Source organism: Wallemia ichthyophaga (assembly GCF_000400465.1).
Source record: "Wallemia ichthyophaga EXF-994 unplaced genomic scaffold scaffold10, whole genome shotgun sequence".
Taxonomy (NCBI): domain Eukaryota; kingdom Fungi; phylum Basidiomycota; class Wallemiomycetes; order Wallemiales; family Wallemiaceae; genus Wallemia; species Wallemia ichthyophaga.
The window spans coordinates 401,703-418,339 of NW_008806283.1; the positions used below are offsets into that span (position 1 = coordinate 401,703).

Sequence of the window (16,637 nt, forward strand, 5' to 3'; positions counted from 1 at the left end):
GAAAATAAAGTACTTAAAATTAATTTTTCCTGTTTTGCATTACGAGGAGGGGGTGTGAGCGTACCATCATATCAATGCACGAGCGGCGTTTGAGCAATATGCTGCCTATGCATCGAGGATATACCACACACAATAAGAATAAGCCGAGTAGAGATGATAAGACTTCAGGAGACAGTAAACTCAAATGGAGGAATAGGAGGGTGGGGCGAGTAGCGCGAGTGGGGATGAAACTAATGCTAGTGGGTCTCGCACTCGGAGCAATATTATTCTTCTGGAGGTATGAGCTGCATATCGAGTTGGCCAAGTATAGGAGGGGCTGGGTGAAGACAACGATCAAGCAAACGGAACCGCTTGGCGGCTGCTTTGCGAGAGCGAGCGAGGATTACGAGTTGCGCCAAATAACATCACCTAAATACAACCAGCTCCAATCTGGTTTATCTTACAAGCATGGTTTTGATTGCTACGGACACAGCAGACTGGTTCAGATGCAAGACGGTCAAGGTAAGGTGCGCTCGACTATTCATCTCTATTGGAGATCAGACATCGCTCCTCTCGGCTACAGAGAGAAAGTGCTTCTAGACTCCATTTTAGCTACCCAGGATCTTGATTTCGTTGATATTAAGCTATGGAGTAATGGCGATCTCCAACGCTTTAATGAGGAGTTCCTTGAACAGTATCTGCACGATTTTCCTCATCACTTTAGTGTTGGTAATGTTGATCTCCATGGCTTGGCTAAGGGCACACCGCTCGAAGCGAGCGACAGACTGAATCTCAACGATCAGCGCGCTTGGCTGGATGGAGATGTTGTAAGGATACTGCTTTTGTGGAACTACGGTGGTGTCTGGGTCGACATGGATAGTATCCTCACGAGGGATCTTCAGCCACTGCTTGAGCACGAGTTTGTCACTCAATGGGATTGCTATGGTGGGCTTGATGTGCGTAGTTGTTAACTAAGCTAACCTCAAACACTAAGACAAACCTTACTCACCTTTGAACGGCGCAATGATGCATTTCAAAAAACACTCGCCATATCTCTGCGAAATGATGCACATAATGCAGTACGACCCAGAACCTCGCCAGGGATCGACAGACTGGGGAGCGCTGCTCTACCACAAGACACACCGTCGATTGTTAAACAACGATCCACCAATCAAGCCATTTGAAATATTGCCATACTGCTTCACTGATGGCAGGAGCTGCAGACTTGATAACAGGATATTGGATCCTTTTGAGAAGGACCCAAGTTATACTGACCTTCACTGGTTGCAGTTCAGAGAGAGGCTTTCGTCAATATTCGCTATACATCTACACGGCCAATACAGCAAAAAGATACCAGAAGATGGTTGGATGCAACGTGAAGTGATTGAGAATCACAGGCGCAAGATAACTAAGATTATTCCGCTAATGACATACCCTAAAACTGATACATTCAACAACTCGAACCTATAGAATTGCTTAAATAGTGATGTTAATATAGTGTACATGGAAATTCTATAATCAACGGCGGTTTCTAGATGTTGCTCCGGGCTGTTGTTGAGCTTTTGCAGCGATGGGCTCAGCGCCACTGTCTCTGATCATGGCCTCAATTTCTCGTAATATCGGCTTGTGTTCTTCGTACTTGTCTTCTGCGAGCGTGAAGGCAACTCCTCGCAATTCCTTGGCATTCGCTTCTGGCATTTTCCGCGATGCTGCCTCCACCCACATATCTTTGGTACGCTCGAAGAACTGGCGAAGCGTTTCACCAGGTTGTGGGAGACTTTCATCTTCAGTGTGGGTGTTTTCAGAAGGTGCGTCTTGTGCGGTTGTGTAATGGATTTGCAGCTTTTCTTGCACCTCCTCGCCATTCACTTGCTCGTCATCATCACCCTCATTTTCACTTCCCTCATCGTCGTCGTCATCCTCGTCATCATCGTCATCCTGCTCATCTTCGATACCAACGACGTGGCACTCTTGAATGCACTTGAATCTATCCAGCTTATCGAGCGCAAGGGAGTGCATGTCATCGAGAGTGAATTCCTGTGTCCCCTGTTCGAAAATACCACCGAATCTAGCACAGTTAGGTGTGTTTTGAGAAAGAAGTGAAACACCCACATGTAGAGAGTATTGCGAAGGATAGCCAACATGGCATTATACCGTGGCATGGGGGTGGTTTTTTGTGGATCATCTGTATCTGCATCTGTATCTATATTTGCACCTGTACCTTGCTCATCTTCACTTTCACTCCCGTCTGGATGATTATCACTATCATCCTGCGCAGTAGCCTTAGCGGCCTTAGCAGCCTTCTTCTTGGCAGACTTTTTCTTCGCGCCTGCTTTTTTGGGTTTGCGGAGGTTGAGCGACTGCCATTTCCCTCCGCCTGGGAGATTATAGCCGAAACTAGTGTGCGTGAGATGGGGTATATGCACAAGTCCACACTACGCACAGGTCATTGTGGAAAATAGATTGCAGCGATTCCTCAGAATCATCTATGTCAGACACACCACCGAAAAGAACACCCATACTTTTGGCAGGCCAGTAGGTCATAGTTGCGCCTGATCGGAGGCTGTTTGTGTGAGTGTGTTGATAGCAAACCAGACGAGCAAGACATACCTTGGAACATAACCAACTTTCTTGCGACGGTCCCATTTGAAAGACGTGATGTTGTGCTCGTCGTTAGTTATTTTTAACGCATAGCAGTCGTCGAGTGATTTAGCCACTGGACGTTTGCCTTTCTCGTATGTCTTGCAGAAGCCTGTTTATAGAGGAATAGGAGAAATTGGAATAAGACGAGCATGCTAAATTGAAACCAACCTACCTCCATAAACCACAACTTCATTCTGCTCAGGACACGACAACAAGGAGAAACCAGACCTAGGACAAGGCTTGCGTTCGAGAGGGGACAAGTCGATCTTGCGCCATTTGAAATCATCCATCGAGAATACCCAGAGGTCGTCTAGATACGTGGTTCTGACGCCTGTATCGTGGAAGCCCTGGGGAGGGTGATTAAGTTGGTGTTATTGGGGCAACGCGACACCTCAACTCACCCCGAAGATAATGATAAGGTTTTTGAACACAGTCATACGATGACCGGAGCGCGCAGATGGTCTAATCTTAGTATCAATCCTATCCCATTCTTTGGTTGTGATATCGAAGCACCAGAAGTCGGAGAAATGATAGAAAGTGGAGTGACCAGCAAACTCACCACCGAATAGCCACAATTTACCACCACCTTGAGCAGTAAATACGGTCTGGTGGGCCGAGCGGGGTGCTGGAGCGTTCTTGCTCTTATATTCCCTCCACTCACCGGAATCGCCTTTAGCTGGATCGAAGCGGTAAACGTTGTGGTAGGTGTGGAGACGATGACCATCGTAGTAGTCGCCACCGATAAGCCACAGATGGGCATTTGAGGGGTCTGGAGTGAGAGTGCCGTTCGCTCGTCTACTTGGAGGGTTTTGAAGGATTTCTTCAGTGACTTGAGTATTTTCCTGTGTATCTCTTTGGAATTGCTCGAGAATTGCTTCCAAGTCCTCTTCATCGTCGTCGTTGTGCTTCTTTGCTTTCTTGTCTTTCTGCTTCTCGGCGGATTTAGCAGCCTTGTCCTTCTTTGCTGCTTTGGCTGTTGCCTTGGACGAAGCCTTTGAGTCTGAAGACTTCTTCTCTTTTTTGGGCATCTTGGTTGCTAGCGGTGAACAAGCGAAATGTTCAGTTCGTTATTCAGGAGGGTGAGCGTGGTGATCTTATGCGTGCCACTCCCGCTCACACATCCCACAGAAAAACAAACACACGGACTTCGAAAGCACGCTGAATGGCCTATCGAGCGACGTTATTGAACATCAAGCCAACTTGGCTGATATCAGAATACGCGAGCGACGTGCAACGCTATGGATAACTACCTGCCTCATGCTCTTCTGGGCCACATATGTAGCTCTCTGGTATTTTGGAATCGTCGACTGGCTAATTTCAGTGGATGGAAGTGGTTTGAGTGGTTTATACAAATTAATAGCGTGGAGCGGTGTAGTAGTTGGTCCAATTATGTAGGTCTGAGTGATATCCTGCGCTGCACCTTACTCAAACAATCCCCAGGATGCTGTTCGCTAGACGCATCGCTAAAAGCTGGTATACGCGTATTGGATCACGGGAGGGTGAGAATGGAGTGTACACATCCCTTCATTCTATCTAACACACCCTCTTTTCTAGAAATCAGACTGCGCGACTTGCACACTTCACTCGTCAAAACACTCGAAGAGGTAAAGGTTAAGGCACCCTACAACGAGGCTAGAAGTCTCCTCGAAAGGTATGGCCCTACGGTGGGCATGACACCTCACGACGTTGCTCCTCTCACCCCCCAGAGCACACCAATGAAAGCAAAACACGCAACGACACCAATACCCAGGACAAAAGAGCTGCCACAGACGCCAACTGCAGGCAGTGTAGGTACTTTAAACACTGTAAACACTGCAGGTCCAGCCACCCCAGCCACCCCACGCTCACCGCAAACACCAATAAGAACCCAGCAAACGCAGCTAAACCCACAAACACCCACATCAGCTGACAACTTGCATACGCAAACGTCACCAGCACGACAAAGAAGTTGGTACGATAGACTAGCAGATGCAATCCTAGGCGATGATCCTAGCAATTTGAGTGGAGACGTGAGTCAGAAGTACGCGCTGATTTGCGAAAAGTGCGCAAAGCATAACGGCTTAGTGCCCAGAGAGCAATATATGGAGTTGCGATGGGAGTGCAGATTCTGCCAGCATATGAATCTACCCCCACGGAGAAAAGCGGTGGCTAGAACGGCATTACAGGGTGATGGTGGTGGTAGTGGCGGTAGTGGTAGTAGTACACATAATACACACAAGCCAAGTCCGCTAAGCCAGGTGAATCAGGAGGAGAAAGAGAAAGCTGAGCAGGAGAAGGACGAAAAAAAGGAAGAAAAGACAGAGCAGCTTCCAGCGCAGTCAAATCCAAAACCAATGCCAAAATCAAAGTCATAAATGAACTGTCCTGTATAAGTTATTGAGATATCATAATTACGCTAAGAAAAGAGCTGAGAGTGCAGCAGAGGCTAGGAGGATTCCAATGCTGAGTGTATATGAGAAAGCAGAAGAAGCTGCGATGTAGTCTTCACCCGGACCTGCATTCTTCATTCCAGAGCCGGGAGAAGGAGCTGGACGTGCTGGTGGTGTGAAATGTTAGTGGTAGTAGCATTAGCATCTGCATAGCGTAACCCACCAGCAGCTGATTTAGCTTCGTCGGAGAGGGATTCCGTCGCGGAAGGGGTGGCTGAGCCCGTGGAGGTGGAACTGTCGCTGGCTGTGTTGCTGCTGTTGGTGGTGCTTGTGGCGGTGTCGCTGTTGCTGTTGCTGTTGTTGTCGTTGTCATTGTTGTTCTCGTCGCCGTTGTTATCGCCATTGCTATCGTCGTTATCACCACCATTATCCCCCCCAGTATCACCCCCATTATCCCCGTTGTTATCCTGTGCTGCTACCAAGACTAATAAAGCCAGCAGCAGCGCTAGAAGCAGCGTGAATCGCATGAGTTGGGTGGTGGCTGTCGATAAGGAAAAGGAAGATGCGGCGTAGCGTGGGCGTGCAGACAGCGCAGGCGAATGAAAGCCATAATCGCCATCACAGCACCAACAGACATGGCTTAATATATAAATATTACATGCTGTTAGGCGTTTAACTTGAGCTGGGTGTATCGACACGGTCTGACATGACGAGTGTCGAATATACATTATTTAAATCACAGCAGCCAGAGCAGCAAAGAGCTGCTACACTTGAAAAGCCCCGACTTGCACGTTGTTCGAGGACAATGACGACGCCGATACTCAAACTGCCGAATGAGCTGCTGATAGAGATATTACGCCAAGTGCCCAGACTAGCGTATGCCAGCAAGCGTCTCTATCCGCTCGGGTACACCTTCAACGCGTTGTCGATAGTGGGGCCCGGTGGATGCGACAGGAACGGTTTCGACAGCCGTCGCCATGCCCTACACGCGTATAAGCGATTCTCGAAATACCTCACCAGTCTCAGTCTGATTCCTTCGGCAGCTGAGTCAGTCAAGTGGGTCCGAAAGATACCGATGCCGATGACAAACATTCACAACAACGCCAGGAAGATCGCCATAGGGATGGGTAAATGCAGGACGAGGCTGAGACCTCCTCGTTACGGTCGCACGGCTTACCACACGCATATCGATGGCTGTCTCAGCAGGCTGTGTGGGTTGTAGCAAGTCACCTTGGGTGGCCTTCACCTACTGACTTGGAGAGAATCTCACTTAGCTCGACAGTCACAGATATCACTGTCACCCTCAAGAAACCTTTGAGTCGGTGGTGTGGTGTCCTGCAGACTCTACTGCATATCGCACCCGCTGCCATCAATATTCGCATCTACTTTCTGGCCGCGAGTGTAGAAGATTACATACTCGCAGCGCATGAGAACGTGGAGATAGTAAATAACGACGACAGAGACAGCCCACGTCTGGAGAGAGTAATATTCATAGTTATCCCGGCTATGAAGAAGCCAAATACGAATGGGGAATACAAGGGATTGGAATACCCAACTGAATATGAGGATATGATCGAATCTTGCATTGTTTTTGACAAGGTGGATAGCGGTAGATTGGAGAAAAGGCTATGTGCAACGCATACCATCTACACGCTCGCTGATAGCTATGGCTTTGAGAGGTGCTTGTGTTGCGTGCAGGATGGACTGGAGGGTATGGTTGTTGTTTAGCCCTCAAAGCAAGACAAGATGAATATTCTACTTGATCTATTACTCCTTGGCTCCATCGCAAGTGATTTGTGTGCTATATGTGCTATTCGTGCTGTTTGTGTCATCCCCTGTGCCATTTCTCTTCTCTACTATCACCACCAAAATAAACCAAGAAGATGGCTGAGAATGCAAGCCACAGCCAGGAGATAGAAGCGGGCGAGGAGAGTGGTATAGCGGAGCCCGACCAGGACCAGGAGCGGTCAAAGGAGCCGACGACAGAGCGAGATCAGAAGGCAGAGCACACACAGCACGCAGCAGACAATGATAGCATCAGCAATACCACCAACGACAGCACCAGTAATACCACGAACGGCACCACCACCACGACGACCACCACAACGAATGCCGCCTTGCAAGCGCAACTGTCCGCTCTTCAAAGCGACAAGAACAAGCTCGAAGCACAATACCGGAGTCTATTAGGCAAGTTATCGAGTATGCGCGATACGCTCGGGTCGAAGCTCCAAGAAGACGCCGAGGAGCTAGACCGGCGCGAGGCACAGATAGCGGAGCTGCAGACGGGGCTAAATGTGGAGCAAGAGCGAGCGTCAACAGCTGAGCGGCAGCTGCGGGAGGAAGAGGACCGCAGTGCCGGTCTAGCGAGTGAAGTGGGAGTATTGCGCTCGCGTATCTCCTCTGCGGACAGAACGGCTCAGGAGGCGGCAGAGGCGGGCGCCCATGAGTCTGCTTCCCTTCACCGGAGACTACGCGAGATGGAGGCTCATCTCGATCGCACTAAGGCTGAGAAAGAACATTGGCAAGCTCTCGCTGATGAGGAGCACTTCAGAGCTGAGCAAGCAGAAGAGGCAGGCAGTGAGGCTCACCTGCTCCTCGACTCGCGCACGAAGGAGTTGGACGCGGCGGGCGTTAAACTCGCTGATTGCTCAGCAGCTCAAAGGAACGTTGAAGGTCTCCTTAGTGAGGCGCAGATGGGTGCGTTGATGTTTGAATAGAATTCGTCTTGCTCACCTCATCATCCCCCTCAAAGCTAATCAGAAGGAGTTTGACGAGATGAAACATCACTATGAGGCTCAGATACGTGGATTAATGGAGAAGAGTGAAGATGACGCGCGACAAGCGGCAGATGCCAAGGTGAATAGCGCGGTTAAGGCTACGTTTCCCTATCTAACACTAAACACAACATACAGGCCAGTTTAGAGATATTCAGACAAGACGCTGAGCGGACACCTGGGCTGGAGCAGGAGAGCAAAGAGAAGACGCTTCTAATAGGGAAAGTGAGGCATGAGGGTGAGTATTTAATTACGAAGAGGCAGCTCTTGCTAACCAACTCCAGCTGTCATTCTCAATGAACATCTCACAGAAGCACTGAAGAGACTGAAAGAATACAACACGTCAGACAGCGTGGATCGCCAACTAATATCGAACATCCTCCTCCAGTTCGTCACAACGCCGAGAAGCGACGGGAAGCGATTTGAGATGCTCACTTTGCTCGGGTCGATACTGAATTGGAATCAGTATGAGAGAGAGCAAGCGGGAATTGTCAGAGGTGGTAGTGGAAGGTATAACAACCCATCTCTACCGAGCTCACCGTCATCGAGCTACTTGAATAGCGCTTTTCGCAGCCCCGCGAACCACGATAACGCTTCGTTCGGCCAGCTGTTTGTAGAGTTCCTGCTGAATGAGGCGGGTGATGCACACGAAGAGACAGAGAAAGAAGAAAAGGATATAGGAAAACGTCCAAGAGGATCAAGTCATGTAGAGCGAAGAGAGAATGAATAAAAGAAAAGGGAATTGTGCGTGTATTTGAGTGTGTTTAGTGAGATTAAATAATCCTCTGCCCCTTACAACACCACCATCATGGCACTCACGCTGAATACACCGTCACTGTACATCGACGACCAAATCAGAGACTGGGTGTTATTTCCAATTACGCTGGTAATGATATTAGTCGGGCTGCTGAGGCATTATGTGGTGCAGCTGCTAGGCGGGAAGGGGAAGAAGCAAGAAGTGAAGGGAATAAGGGAGCAGCGTGCTCTGATGCGCTCAGCGATGCTGCGTAAGAATGGTGGAGTTCTTACGCCTACAGCCTTCTTCAAGCGCAAGCAGTTTCTTATAGAAGCGTTTAAACAGGGCAGCTATCTCAAGCAGGCACCACCGAAAGACGGCGAACAGCAACACCCACCAAACCCATTAAACGACCCAGAACAGATGGACAGCATGATGGATGGAATGAAAAAGCAGATGGTTATGTTCATTCCTCAAACAGTAATTATGGGCTGGATAAACTCATTTTTCAGCGGATTTATACTGATTAAGCTGCCATTCCCATTGACTAGAGGGTTCAAGAGTATGTTGCAGAGGGGAATAATGACAGATGATATGCCTGCTAGCTATGTGAGCAGTATCAGCTGGTACTTTCTCAATTTATTCGGGTTAAATAGCGTATTGAGGTTGATACTAGGCGAGGGGAACCACGCAGATGGAGTTAGAGATATGCAGACAGCTGCTCAGCTCGCAGGGACTTCGAGCCAGCCGAATCCGATGCAGAACCAGGATATGAACAAGGTGTTCAAGGCGGAGATAGATAATCTCGAGCTATGTGAGCCTAAATTTATGATGAGTGGTGTAGGAAATAGAGTGCTAGAAAAGTATAATGGATAGTATTCATTGGGATTTGTTGCAAGTTTGTAGGTTGATTTGGGTGTGTCATGGCAGAGTCAGCAGATAAAGTGGGCCAAGTGGAGCAAGTGGAGCAGCCATCGGAGCCATTGCAGCCAGAACAAGCATACACACACACACAGCTACAGCAACACACTCAACAACCCCCTAAACCCAGAAGAAATCTCAGAAAAACTAAAGAAGAAGACAGCGGAGGTATCGACAAGTTTGAGCTACCAAAAAGCACAGTCACGAAGCTAGCTAAAGAGGGAGTGCCGGATGGTGCCAAATTTCAGAAAGACACGCTACTAGCTATACAAAAGAGTAGCTCCGTCTTTATAAACTGGCTGGCTTCGTCGGCACAGGAGAAGGCACACGATAAGAAGAACAAGACTATAAACGCAGAGAATGTTTTTGCGGCTGTCAAGGAGATGGAATTGGGTGGTGAGCTGGATGAGTTGCTTAACGATGAGTTGGCAGCGTACAGGGAGATACAAAGCACAGGCAGGAAGAAAGATAATGAGCAAGAAGAGCAAGATGTACAAGATACAAACGAATTTGATCCTAGTGTAATTGAAGAATAATCTTTATATTTTATATTTGAATTGGCATGAATCCCATTTGAATTATCCGTGCGTGCCCCTTGTACAGTCACATACCGAATAAAAAAGTGAGTCTTGTATGCGCGTGTCAAAGCCCTCTTTAAACCACTCCAGTGATGGCATCTGCAAGAAGAGGACGTAAGAGCGTAAAGAAGGGACTGCAGTTCACAGTTATGGTTGTTGGCGCCAGTGGCACTGGCCGCACGACGTTCGTCAACACTCTGTGTGAATCTGAGGTGCTTCCGCACAAGCCAAATGACAGCCCAGAAACTGCTCACATCGAAGAAGGCATCAAGATTAAGCCACTCACCGTTGAACTCGATGAAGAGGGCTTTAGAATCGCTCTCACCATCGTAGACACTCCTGGGTTCGGCGACAACATCAACAACGAATCTAACTTCCAGGAAATTGTTGGTTACCTTGAACGCCAATACGATGACATTCTCGCTGAGGAGTCGCGTATCAAGCGTAACCCACGCTTCCGTGACAACAGAGTTCATGCTCTTCTCTACTTTATTCCTCCAACTGGTCACTCTCTCAGGGAAATGGATATTGAACTCATGCGCAAACTCTCCCCACGCGTTAATGTCATTCCTGTAGTCGGCAAAGCTGATTCGTTGACACCTTCAGAACTGAAAAATTTCAAAAAACGCGTCATGGAGGATATCGAACATTACGAAATACCCATCTACTCATTCCCATATGATGTTGAGGAGGATGACGAGGATACGGTGATGGATAATTCCGAGTTGAGGGTGAGTTTTGATGTTTGAAGAGAGGTGTCTTACTCACTCATGCACACACCAGGCTATGCTCCCATTTGCCATTGTCGGTTCAGAAGAGGAAATGACGATTGATGGCGAGGTCGTAAGAGCGCGTCGCTATCCTTGGGGAATAGTCAATGTAGACGATCCCGCTCATTCGGACTTTTCGAGATTAAGATCAGCGCTGCTCAGCTCGCATCTCACAGATCTCAAAGAAATCACACACGATTTCCTCTACGAGAACTACCGTACTGAGAAGCTGTCGCGTGGGGGCGGTGAATATGGCTCACACTACCCTATTGGTAACTCATCGTCTATGGGCTCTAACCAGAACAGCGGCGAGGATCCAGAGGGTGTGCGTCACAAAGAGGAGCAGCTGCGTAGAGAAGAGGATAAGTTTAGAGAGATTGAGCTGCGCGTCCAGCGTGAAATTGCTGAAAAGAGAGCTGAACTCGCTGCCAAGGAGGAGAATCTCCGTCATCTCGGTGTGGCTTGAAGGTAGGTAGTTAATGAAGTAGCTTATGATAAATAAACAAGATGAATTGTAAAGAAATGAATCATATTCTATACCCAAGATAAGACAAAACAATCAGATTAGGCTGCCGCTAATTTCCATCTCTATAGCCTTGGGGGTGAGACCGAGACGAGGCAAAACACTTTGATAACGTGTATCAGACAGGGTTTTGAGGTACTTGAGGAGTTTTGCACGGTGGTGAACGAGTTGAGAGAGAGAGCGCTTGTTTTGAGTGTCTCTAGGATTGAGTTGGAGGTGAGTGACCAAGCTTCTTATCCTGGTAGTGAGAATAGCCGCCTGTACTTCGACTTTTCCTGAGTCACCTTGGTGTGTAGGTTGAGTTGAGTTGCCGTTAACATGGCCATCACCAAAAGCAGTGATACATCTACGGATATTCTCCAGCATGATGCCTTTAGCGGATGAGTTCCTGAGGTCGATAAGGCGGCTGAAAGTTTCTAATTTGATGCGCTCGTGCTCAACGACAGTCTCGATATCAATGTCAGAGAGGAGGCTGTTTGATTGAGTTTTCCTCTGTGCAGAGAGAGAAGGGAGGGTTTTGAATATGGACAAGAGGTCCTCAGAGCGCATTGGGGTGTTGAGCAGCTTAGGGATTTCAATACCGGGGAAGGCGTCATTAGGGTCGTCTGGAACGCCAGTCAAGTGAGAGAGGGGAGCTCTGCCAGATACGCCATTGACGTTACTGTACACTTGCTCAGGTGTCAGAACAATCTGAGCGAGTTGGGAGTTGTTCCAAATGTCTTCTTCACCCGATCGATAGCCAAGTGCAGGTGAAGGGAGGTTTGAGTGTTGAGCATCTACCACCGATTGCTTCCGAGAGATGTTCACCTTCTTCTTCAGCCTCGAAGATTGTTTGCGCTTGCTAACGAGATTAACAGCGCTTGTTGTGAGGGTGCGGTGAGTGTTGGCTGGGAATGGCTGGTGAGAGGTGGTTGAATAAGGGGTAGAGTACTAACGCTGTGATTGAGCCAGTTTGAATACGCTCAACATTTTATATTATTTTGAATTTATTTCTTGGTCGTTGGAGTACAAGATGCTTCTTCCTCCTTAGTTGTGTATGTCCAAGAGGAGCCTCGATTCTTTAGCCAGTTTCTCCAATAAATCAACAAAGATGAGCGTGAACAGCAATCACAACAGCAATCACATGGCACACCACGCTAATCAATGGCGTACATCTTCGAATCAGCAGCAGCCACAACAACCACAGCAATCACAGCAAACACGAAAGCCATACTCCCTCCCTGGTCTAATCCGCAAGAAGAAATTCATTGAAAACTCGTATCCTGGCATATCTCTCCCCCCTCAAATCTCCCAGAATCCTAAATCTCCAATCGCTAACTACGTTTCTCTCAAGTGGGGCTATCAGCCATCCTACCAGACTGTAAAGTGTCTTATCGAAGGCCAACAGAGGTATAGGTGCGTCTAATCTACTGCAATATCTGCCCCGCTAAATTTTCATTTTTTTCACAATTAGGTCATTCGTTCTGGCTGATCAATTGCCTGATAGGAATGTTGAAGGCTGCGGTGATGACGTTGTTGCTAAGACTTCTGAGCAGCTCGCTGCTTTGGACGCTCTCTATCAGCTTCAAGCGTTGGGTCTACTTGAGAAGCCAGAGACTCAAGTTCAGCCTCAGTCTCAACCCCAAGCAAAACAATTCCATCACTTCTTATCTGACGGCGCCACTGGTTTGGATTTCGAGCTCTCAAAGAGATTTATCGACTTCTACTGCCAGAAGTTCAATATGCGTCACTTTGCAGACGCCTATCAAAAGTACTCTTCTAGCACAAAAAGTAAGAAGAAGCACTCCGATGGCTGGGAATGTGTTATCGTCATTGCCAATCTTTCCATGGGCAGCGCAAAGCACTCCAATAAGAGGCAGGCTACGCAACTAGCCTATATTGATGCTACAAAGTATCTCGAAAAGTGCGACAATGGTTTGTGGCTCGAATTTGAACAATCCATTAAGGGTGAAAAGGCCGATAAGGCTGAGAAGGCTGCTATGGAAGCACACAAAGGTGCAACCTTATCCTACCAAGCTTCCAATAAGGTACAAGAAATACTCAACAACATCATCGACGATACAAAATCTTCGAAATTGTACTCAAAACGTCCATATAATGATGAAGACGATGATATCACTACCCGTCCATCCACACCAACATCTCTCACTAACCCTGCTTCCAAGAAACAATTCAAACCACGTAGAGCTCCTGCTAAACGTCACTTGGAGAATAAATCTCTCTCAATGTCCAAGGACCTTGAGTTCTACAATACAAACCAGCAATTCGAAAAGATTCGCCAGCAGAGAGCTTCACTGCCTATCTTCACTCAAGCAGAGGAGGTTGTGAAAAGCGTTAATGAAAACATGATTACTGTACTCATGGCCGCCACTGGTTCAGGCAAGACTACTCAGATGCCCCAGCTCCTCCTCGACGACGCTATCCAGCATGGTAGAGGTGGCAAGTGTAACATTCTCTGCACCCAGCCAAGACGTATTGCTGCCATCTCTGTTGCTCAAAGAGTCGCTGCTGAGCGTGGTGAGAAGCTCGGCAAAAGAGTTGGCTACCAGGTGCGTTTTGAATCAAAGAAAGCTGAACCTCATGGTTCCATCAATTTTTGCACCACTGGTGTCTTCCTCAGACGTATGCAGTCCGCTCTAGAAGAGAGTGAGAGTGTTGATTCTAATGCTGAAGGAGATGCTCAGAGGTATGGCCTACTCGACGAAATTACTCATGTTGTCGTCGATGAGGTTCACGAACGTGATATTGATACCGACCTCACTCTCGTTGTGCTCAAGCGTCTTATCGCCGATCGTCAAGCAAGGGGGAAGCCACTCAAGGTTATTCTCATGTCAGCTACCATAGACTCCGATCTCTTCCAAAACTACTTTGCTTCTGTCAACAACGGCGTACCTGCCCCAGTTGCTGATATACCTGGACGCTCTTACCCGGTGACAAAACACTTCCTCGACGACTATCTCGAGGATCTCAAGGCAGTGCCCGAAAGAGAAGGTGGCTGGGTGTGGAGAGAGAAGAATGTCAATGAGTACATGAGAAATGAGTTTAGAAGTGAAGTCGGTGGAGATGAAATTGAAATACCATACCCACTCGTAGCTTTAACGATTGCACATGTTTTGAGCTTCTCGCGCAACGCTGACGGCCATCTGCTCATCTTCTTGCCTGGTTGGGATGAGATTAAGGCTGTGCAGACTATTCTGGAAGAGCAGCAACTCTGCGGTATAAACTTCAACGACTCTTCCAAATACTCAATTCACGTGCTGCACTCATCGGTGCCTGTCCAAGAGCAACAGAAGATTTTTGAGCCGTGTGAAGACGGTATCAGGAGGATTATTCTTTCAACAAACGTCGCTGAAACGTCAGTTACCATTCCTGACGTAGTTTACGTCGTTGATGCGGCCAGAGTCAAGGAGAAGAGATACGATGCGGAGCGTCACATGAGTCAGCTAGTATCGGCGTGGGTCGGCAAGTCCAACCTCAACCAGCGCGCCGGTAGGGCCGGTAGACACCGTGAGGGAGAGTACTATGGTGTTCTGTCCAAGCGCAGGTATGAGTCGTTAGCAGCACACCAGACTGTCGAGATGAAGAGGGTAGATTTGAGCGAGGTAGTGCTTCGCGTGAAAGCGCTTAACTTCCCCGGTCTCGAAGTCGAGGATGTGCTAGCGCAGGCGATCGAGCCACCAGCTCCCGAAAGGGTGAAGTTGGCGCTCGATAGGCTCTATCTGATCGGAGCAATTAATAAGAAGAAGGAGCTTACGTCGCTTGGTAAGGTGTTGCTCCAGCTGCCGATTGAAGCGCCTATCGGCAAACTGATACTATATGCGACCTTTTTCAGATGTCTCGATCCTGCACTCACTCTCGCTGCTATTCTCACCAACCGGGATCCGTTCGTCGCACCGCTTGATCACCGCGCAGAAGCCAATGCGGCGAAGCAGAAATGGAGTCGGTTGGAGTACAAGAGCGACCCGTTCACCATCCTCAATGCATACGAAGCGTGGTGGGCGCTGCATAGCGCTGGGCGCCACTCGCAGGCGTGGGACTTTGTCAACGAGAATTTCCTCTCGCGTGCCACTCTCTTGCAGATCAGACAGGTCAAGGAGCATCTCTACAAGTCGCTCGAAAGTCTCAAGCTGACTGACTTCATGACGGCTGATCCTGCACTCAACAAGTCCAAGATCGGTGCTGAGAAGTTGCGCGCGAGGAGAGGAGAGTTGATTGTACCGGAGTATCTCAATACTAACGCTCGCTCTAAACCCCTCCTCGCGGCTCTCATCGCTATGTCATGCTCACCTAACTTTGCTCTCAGGACGGGCGATCGCAATCATCGCATGGCAGCTGAAAAGGTGCGTGGGGTTGTATGGTATGGTATTTCACTAACATAATTACAATCTACAGAGCGTATTCATTCACAGCTCTTCCGTTCTCCATCCTAGAAACGAAAAGGATGAAGTAGCCTACAAGAAGCAGATGGATCATTTCAACAAGCACATTGTCTCCTTCCAAGAAAAAACAAAGAATATCTCCAACCTCTCAGCAGGTCCTGGTGGGAAGGAGCCGCAAGTGATGTTGCGGATGTGTACGCGACTCGACTTGATGGTGTATGCCATATTCGGCGCAGCGGAGATCAAGCTGGATGACTACAGCGGGGACTATGTGCTAGATGACTGGGTGACGCTGTTCGGAGGTGAGTGACAGGAGTGCTGAAGTTTGTTTAATTTACTAAACCTTGTCACAGCCACACCTCAACTCGAATCACTGCGCAGACTTAAGGCAATGGTGCACTCGTGCATGTTGCGCGCATTCGAAGGTGTACACGCGGGTAGTGCACTCGAGCAGACGGAGATGTACAATGACGAAGAGGTGTATAAGCTCGATAACATGCTGCTCCTTCAGAGTGAAGAAGAGGCTGAACAGAGCAACGAGGAGAAACTGTCACCCAAGGAGCAGGTGGAGCTTGATGTGATGGCTAACAATGTCGTCTTCCTGTTGAACCAGTTTGCAAACGATAAGGCCGAGCTGGAGGGTAAGGTATTGCGCAAACATGCTCCCTCGGCAGGCAAGAAGAATGCTTCTAGTAGTAGTTACGGTAATGGTAATGGTAATGGCAATGGTAACGGTAATGGTGGCTTCGGTATCAAGCAAATACTGAAAAGATCTGCCCCATCTGCTTCCAGCTATAGCAGCAGACAGCCTAGTAGTGCGAGCAGTAGCAATATTAGCAGGGAGACAAGCAGAAGCAATAGCAGACCAGCAGCTACAGGTTCTCGAGGAGTGGAAGCCTCTAGGTGGAGATAGATGTATACAGAAGTATAAAATGTGATGATTAATAGATTTATTTAAATATTCT

General features: G+C 48.3%; 11 protein-coding genes across 11 annotated transcripts; 8 read left to right on the forward strand and 3 right to left on the reverse strand.

Moving 5' to 3' along the window:
* Positions 1-98: 98 nt before the first annotated feature.
* Positions 99-1,449, forward strand: J056_000626 (uncharacterized protein; the record flags this gene model as incomplete). Its single annotated transcript, XM_009270254.1, has 2 exons — positions 99-924; positions 974-1,449. 2 exons carry the CDS (start codon positions 99-101, stop codon positions 1,447-1,449), a joined length of 1,302 nt encoding a protein of 433 aa, XP_009268529.1.
* A 48-nt stretch (positions 1,450-1,497) lies between these two features.
* J056_000627 (Kelch domain-containing protein 4) lies at positions 1,498-3,650 on the reverse strand (the record flags this gene model as incomplete). The annotated part of the gene is made up of 6 exons (XM_009270255.1): positions 1,498-2,047; positions 2,092-2,376; positions 2,423-2,542; positions 2,590-2,731; positions 2,795-2,969; positions 3,024-3,650. The coding sequence occupies 6 exons, from the start codon at positions 3,648-3,650 to the stop codon at positions 1,498-1,500; spliced, it is 1,899 nt and encodes a 632-aa protein (XP_009268530.1).
* A 27-nt stretch (positions 3,651-3,677) lies between these two features.
* Positions 3,678-4,976, forward strand: J056_000628 (Protein lunapark-B; the record flags this gene model as incomplete). The annotated part of the gene is made up of 4 exons (XM_009270256.1): positions 3,678-3,701; positions 3,751-4,013; positions 4,063-4,121; positions 4,177-4,976. 4 exons carry the CDS (start codon positions 3,678-3,680, stop codon positions 4,974-4,976), a joined length of 1,146 nt encoding a protein of 381 aa, XP_009268531.1.
* A 36-nt stretch (positions 4,977-5,012) lies between these two features.
* On the reverse strand, positions 5,013-5,518 carry J056_000629 (uncharacterized protein; the record flags this gene model as incomplete). The annotated part of the gene is made up of 2 exons (XM_009270257.1): positions 5,013-5,158; positions 5,215-5,518. The coding sequence occupies 2 exons, from the start codon at positions 5,516-5,518 to the stop codon at positions 5,013-5,015; spliced, it is 450 nt and encodes a 149-aa protein (XP_009268532.1).
* Positions 5,519-5,796: 278 nt separating this feature from the next.
* Positions 5,797-6,719, forward strand: J056_000630 (uncharacterized protein; the record flags this gene model as incomplete). The annotated part of the gene is made up of 3 exons (XM_009270258.1): positions 5,797-6,047; positions 6,099-6,202; positions 6,274-6,719. 3 exons carry the CDS (start codon positions 5,797-5,799, stop codon positions 6,717-6,719), a joined length of 801 nt encoding a protein of 266 aa, XP_009268533.1.
* A 155-nt stretch (positions 6,720-6,874) lies between these two features.
* J056_000631 (GRIP domain-containing protein) lies at positions 6,875-8,495 on the forward strand (the record flags this gene model as incomplete). The annotated part of the gene is made up of 4 exons (XM_009270259.1): positions 6,875-7,688; positions 7,744-7,847; positions 7,904-8,003; positions 8,050-8,495. 4 exons carry the CDS (start codon positions 6,875-6,877, stop codon positions 8,493-8,495), a joined length of 1,464 nt encoding a protein of 487 aa, XP_009268534.1.
* Positions 8,496-8,573: 78 nt separating this feature from the next.
* Positions 8,574-9,377, forward strand: J056_000632 (UPF0347 membrane protein C.03; the record flags this gene model as incomplete). Its single annotated transcript, XM_009270260.1, has 1 exon — positions 8,574-9,377. One exon carries the CDS (start codon positions 8,574-8,576, stop codon positions 9,375-9,377), a length of 804 nt encoding a protein of 267 aa, XP_009268535.1.
* A 47-nt stretch (positions 9,378-9,424) lies between these two features.
* Positions 9,425-9,958, forward strand: J056_000633 (DNA polymerase epsilon subunit 3; the record flags this gene model as incomplete). Its single annotated transcript, XM_009270261.1, has 1 exon — positions 9,425-9,958. One exon carries the CDS (start codon positions 9,425-9,427, stop codon positions 9,956-9,958), a length of 534 nt encoding a protein of 177 aa, XP_009268536.1.
* Positions 9,959-10,092: 134 nt separating this feature from the next.
* On the forward strand, positions 10,093-11,236 carry J056_000634 (Septin-like protein spn3; the record flags this gene model as incomplete). Its single annotated transcript, XM_009270262.1, has 2 exons — positions 10,093-10,731; positions 10,784-11,236. 2 exons carry the CDS (start codon positions 10,093-10,095, stop codon positions 11,234-11,236), a joined length of 1,092 nt encoding a protein of 363 aa, XP_009268537.1.
* Positions 11,237-11,329: 93 nt separating this feature from the next.
* Positions 11,330-12,262, reverse strand: J056_000635 (30S ribosomal protein S15; the record flags this gene model as incomplete). The annotated part of the gene is made up of 2 exons (XM_009270263.1): positions 11,330-12,180; positions 12,229-12,262. The coding sequence occupies 2 exons, from the start codon at positions 12,260-12,262 to the stop codon at positions 11,330-11,332; spliced, it is 885 nt and encodes a 294-aa protein (XP_009268538.1).
* Positions 12,263-12,383: 121 nt separating this feature from the next.
* Positions 12,384-16,585, forward strand: J056_000636 (putative ATP-dependent RNA helicase DHX36; the record flags this gene model as incomplete). The annotated part of the gene is made up of 4 exons (XM_009270264.1): positions 12,384-12,688; positions 12,747-15,633; positions 15,686-15,974; positions 16,026-16,585. 4 exons carry the CDS (start codon positions 12,384-12,386, stop codon positions 16,583-16,585), a joined length of 4,041 nt encoding a protein of 1,346 aa, XP_009268539.1.
* Positions 16,586-16,637: the final 52 nt, after the last annotated feature.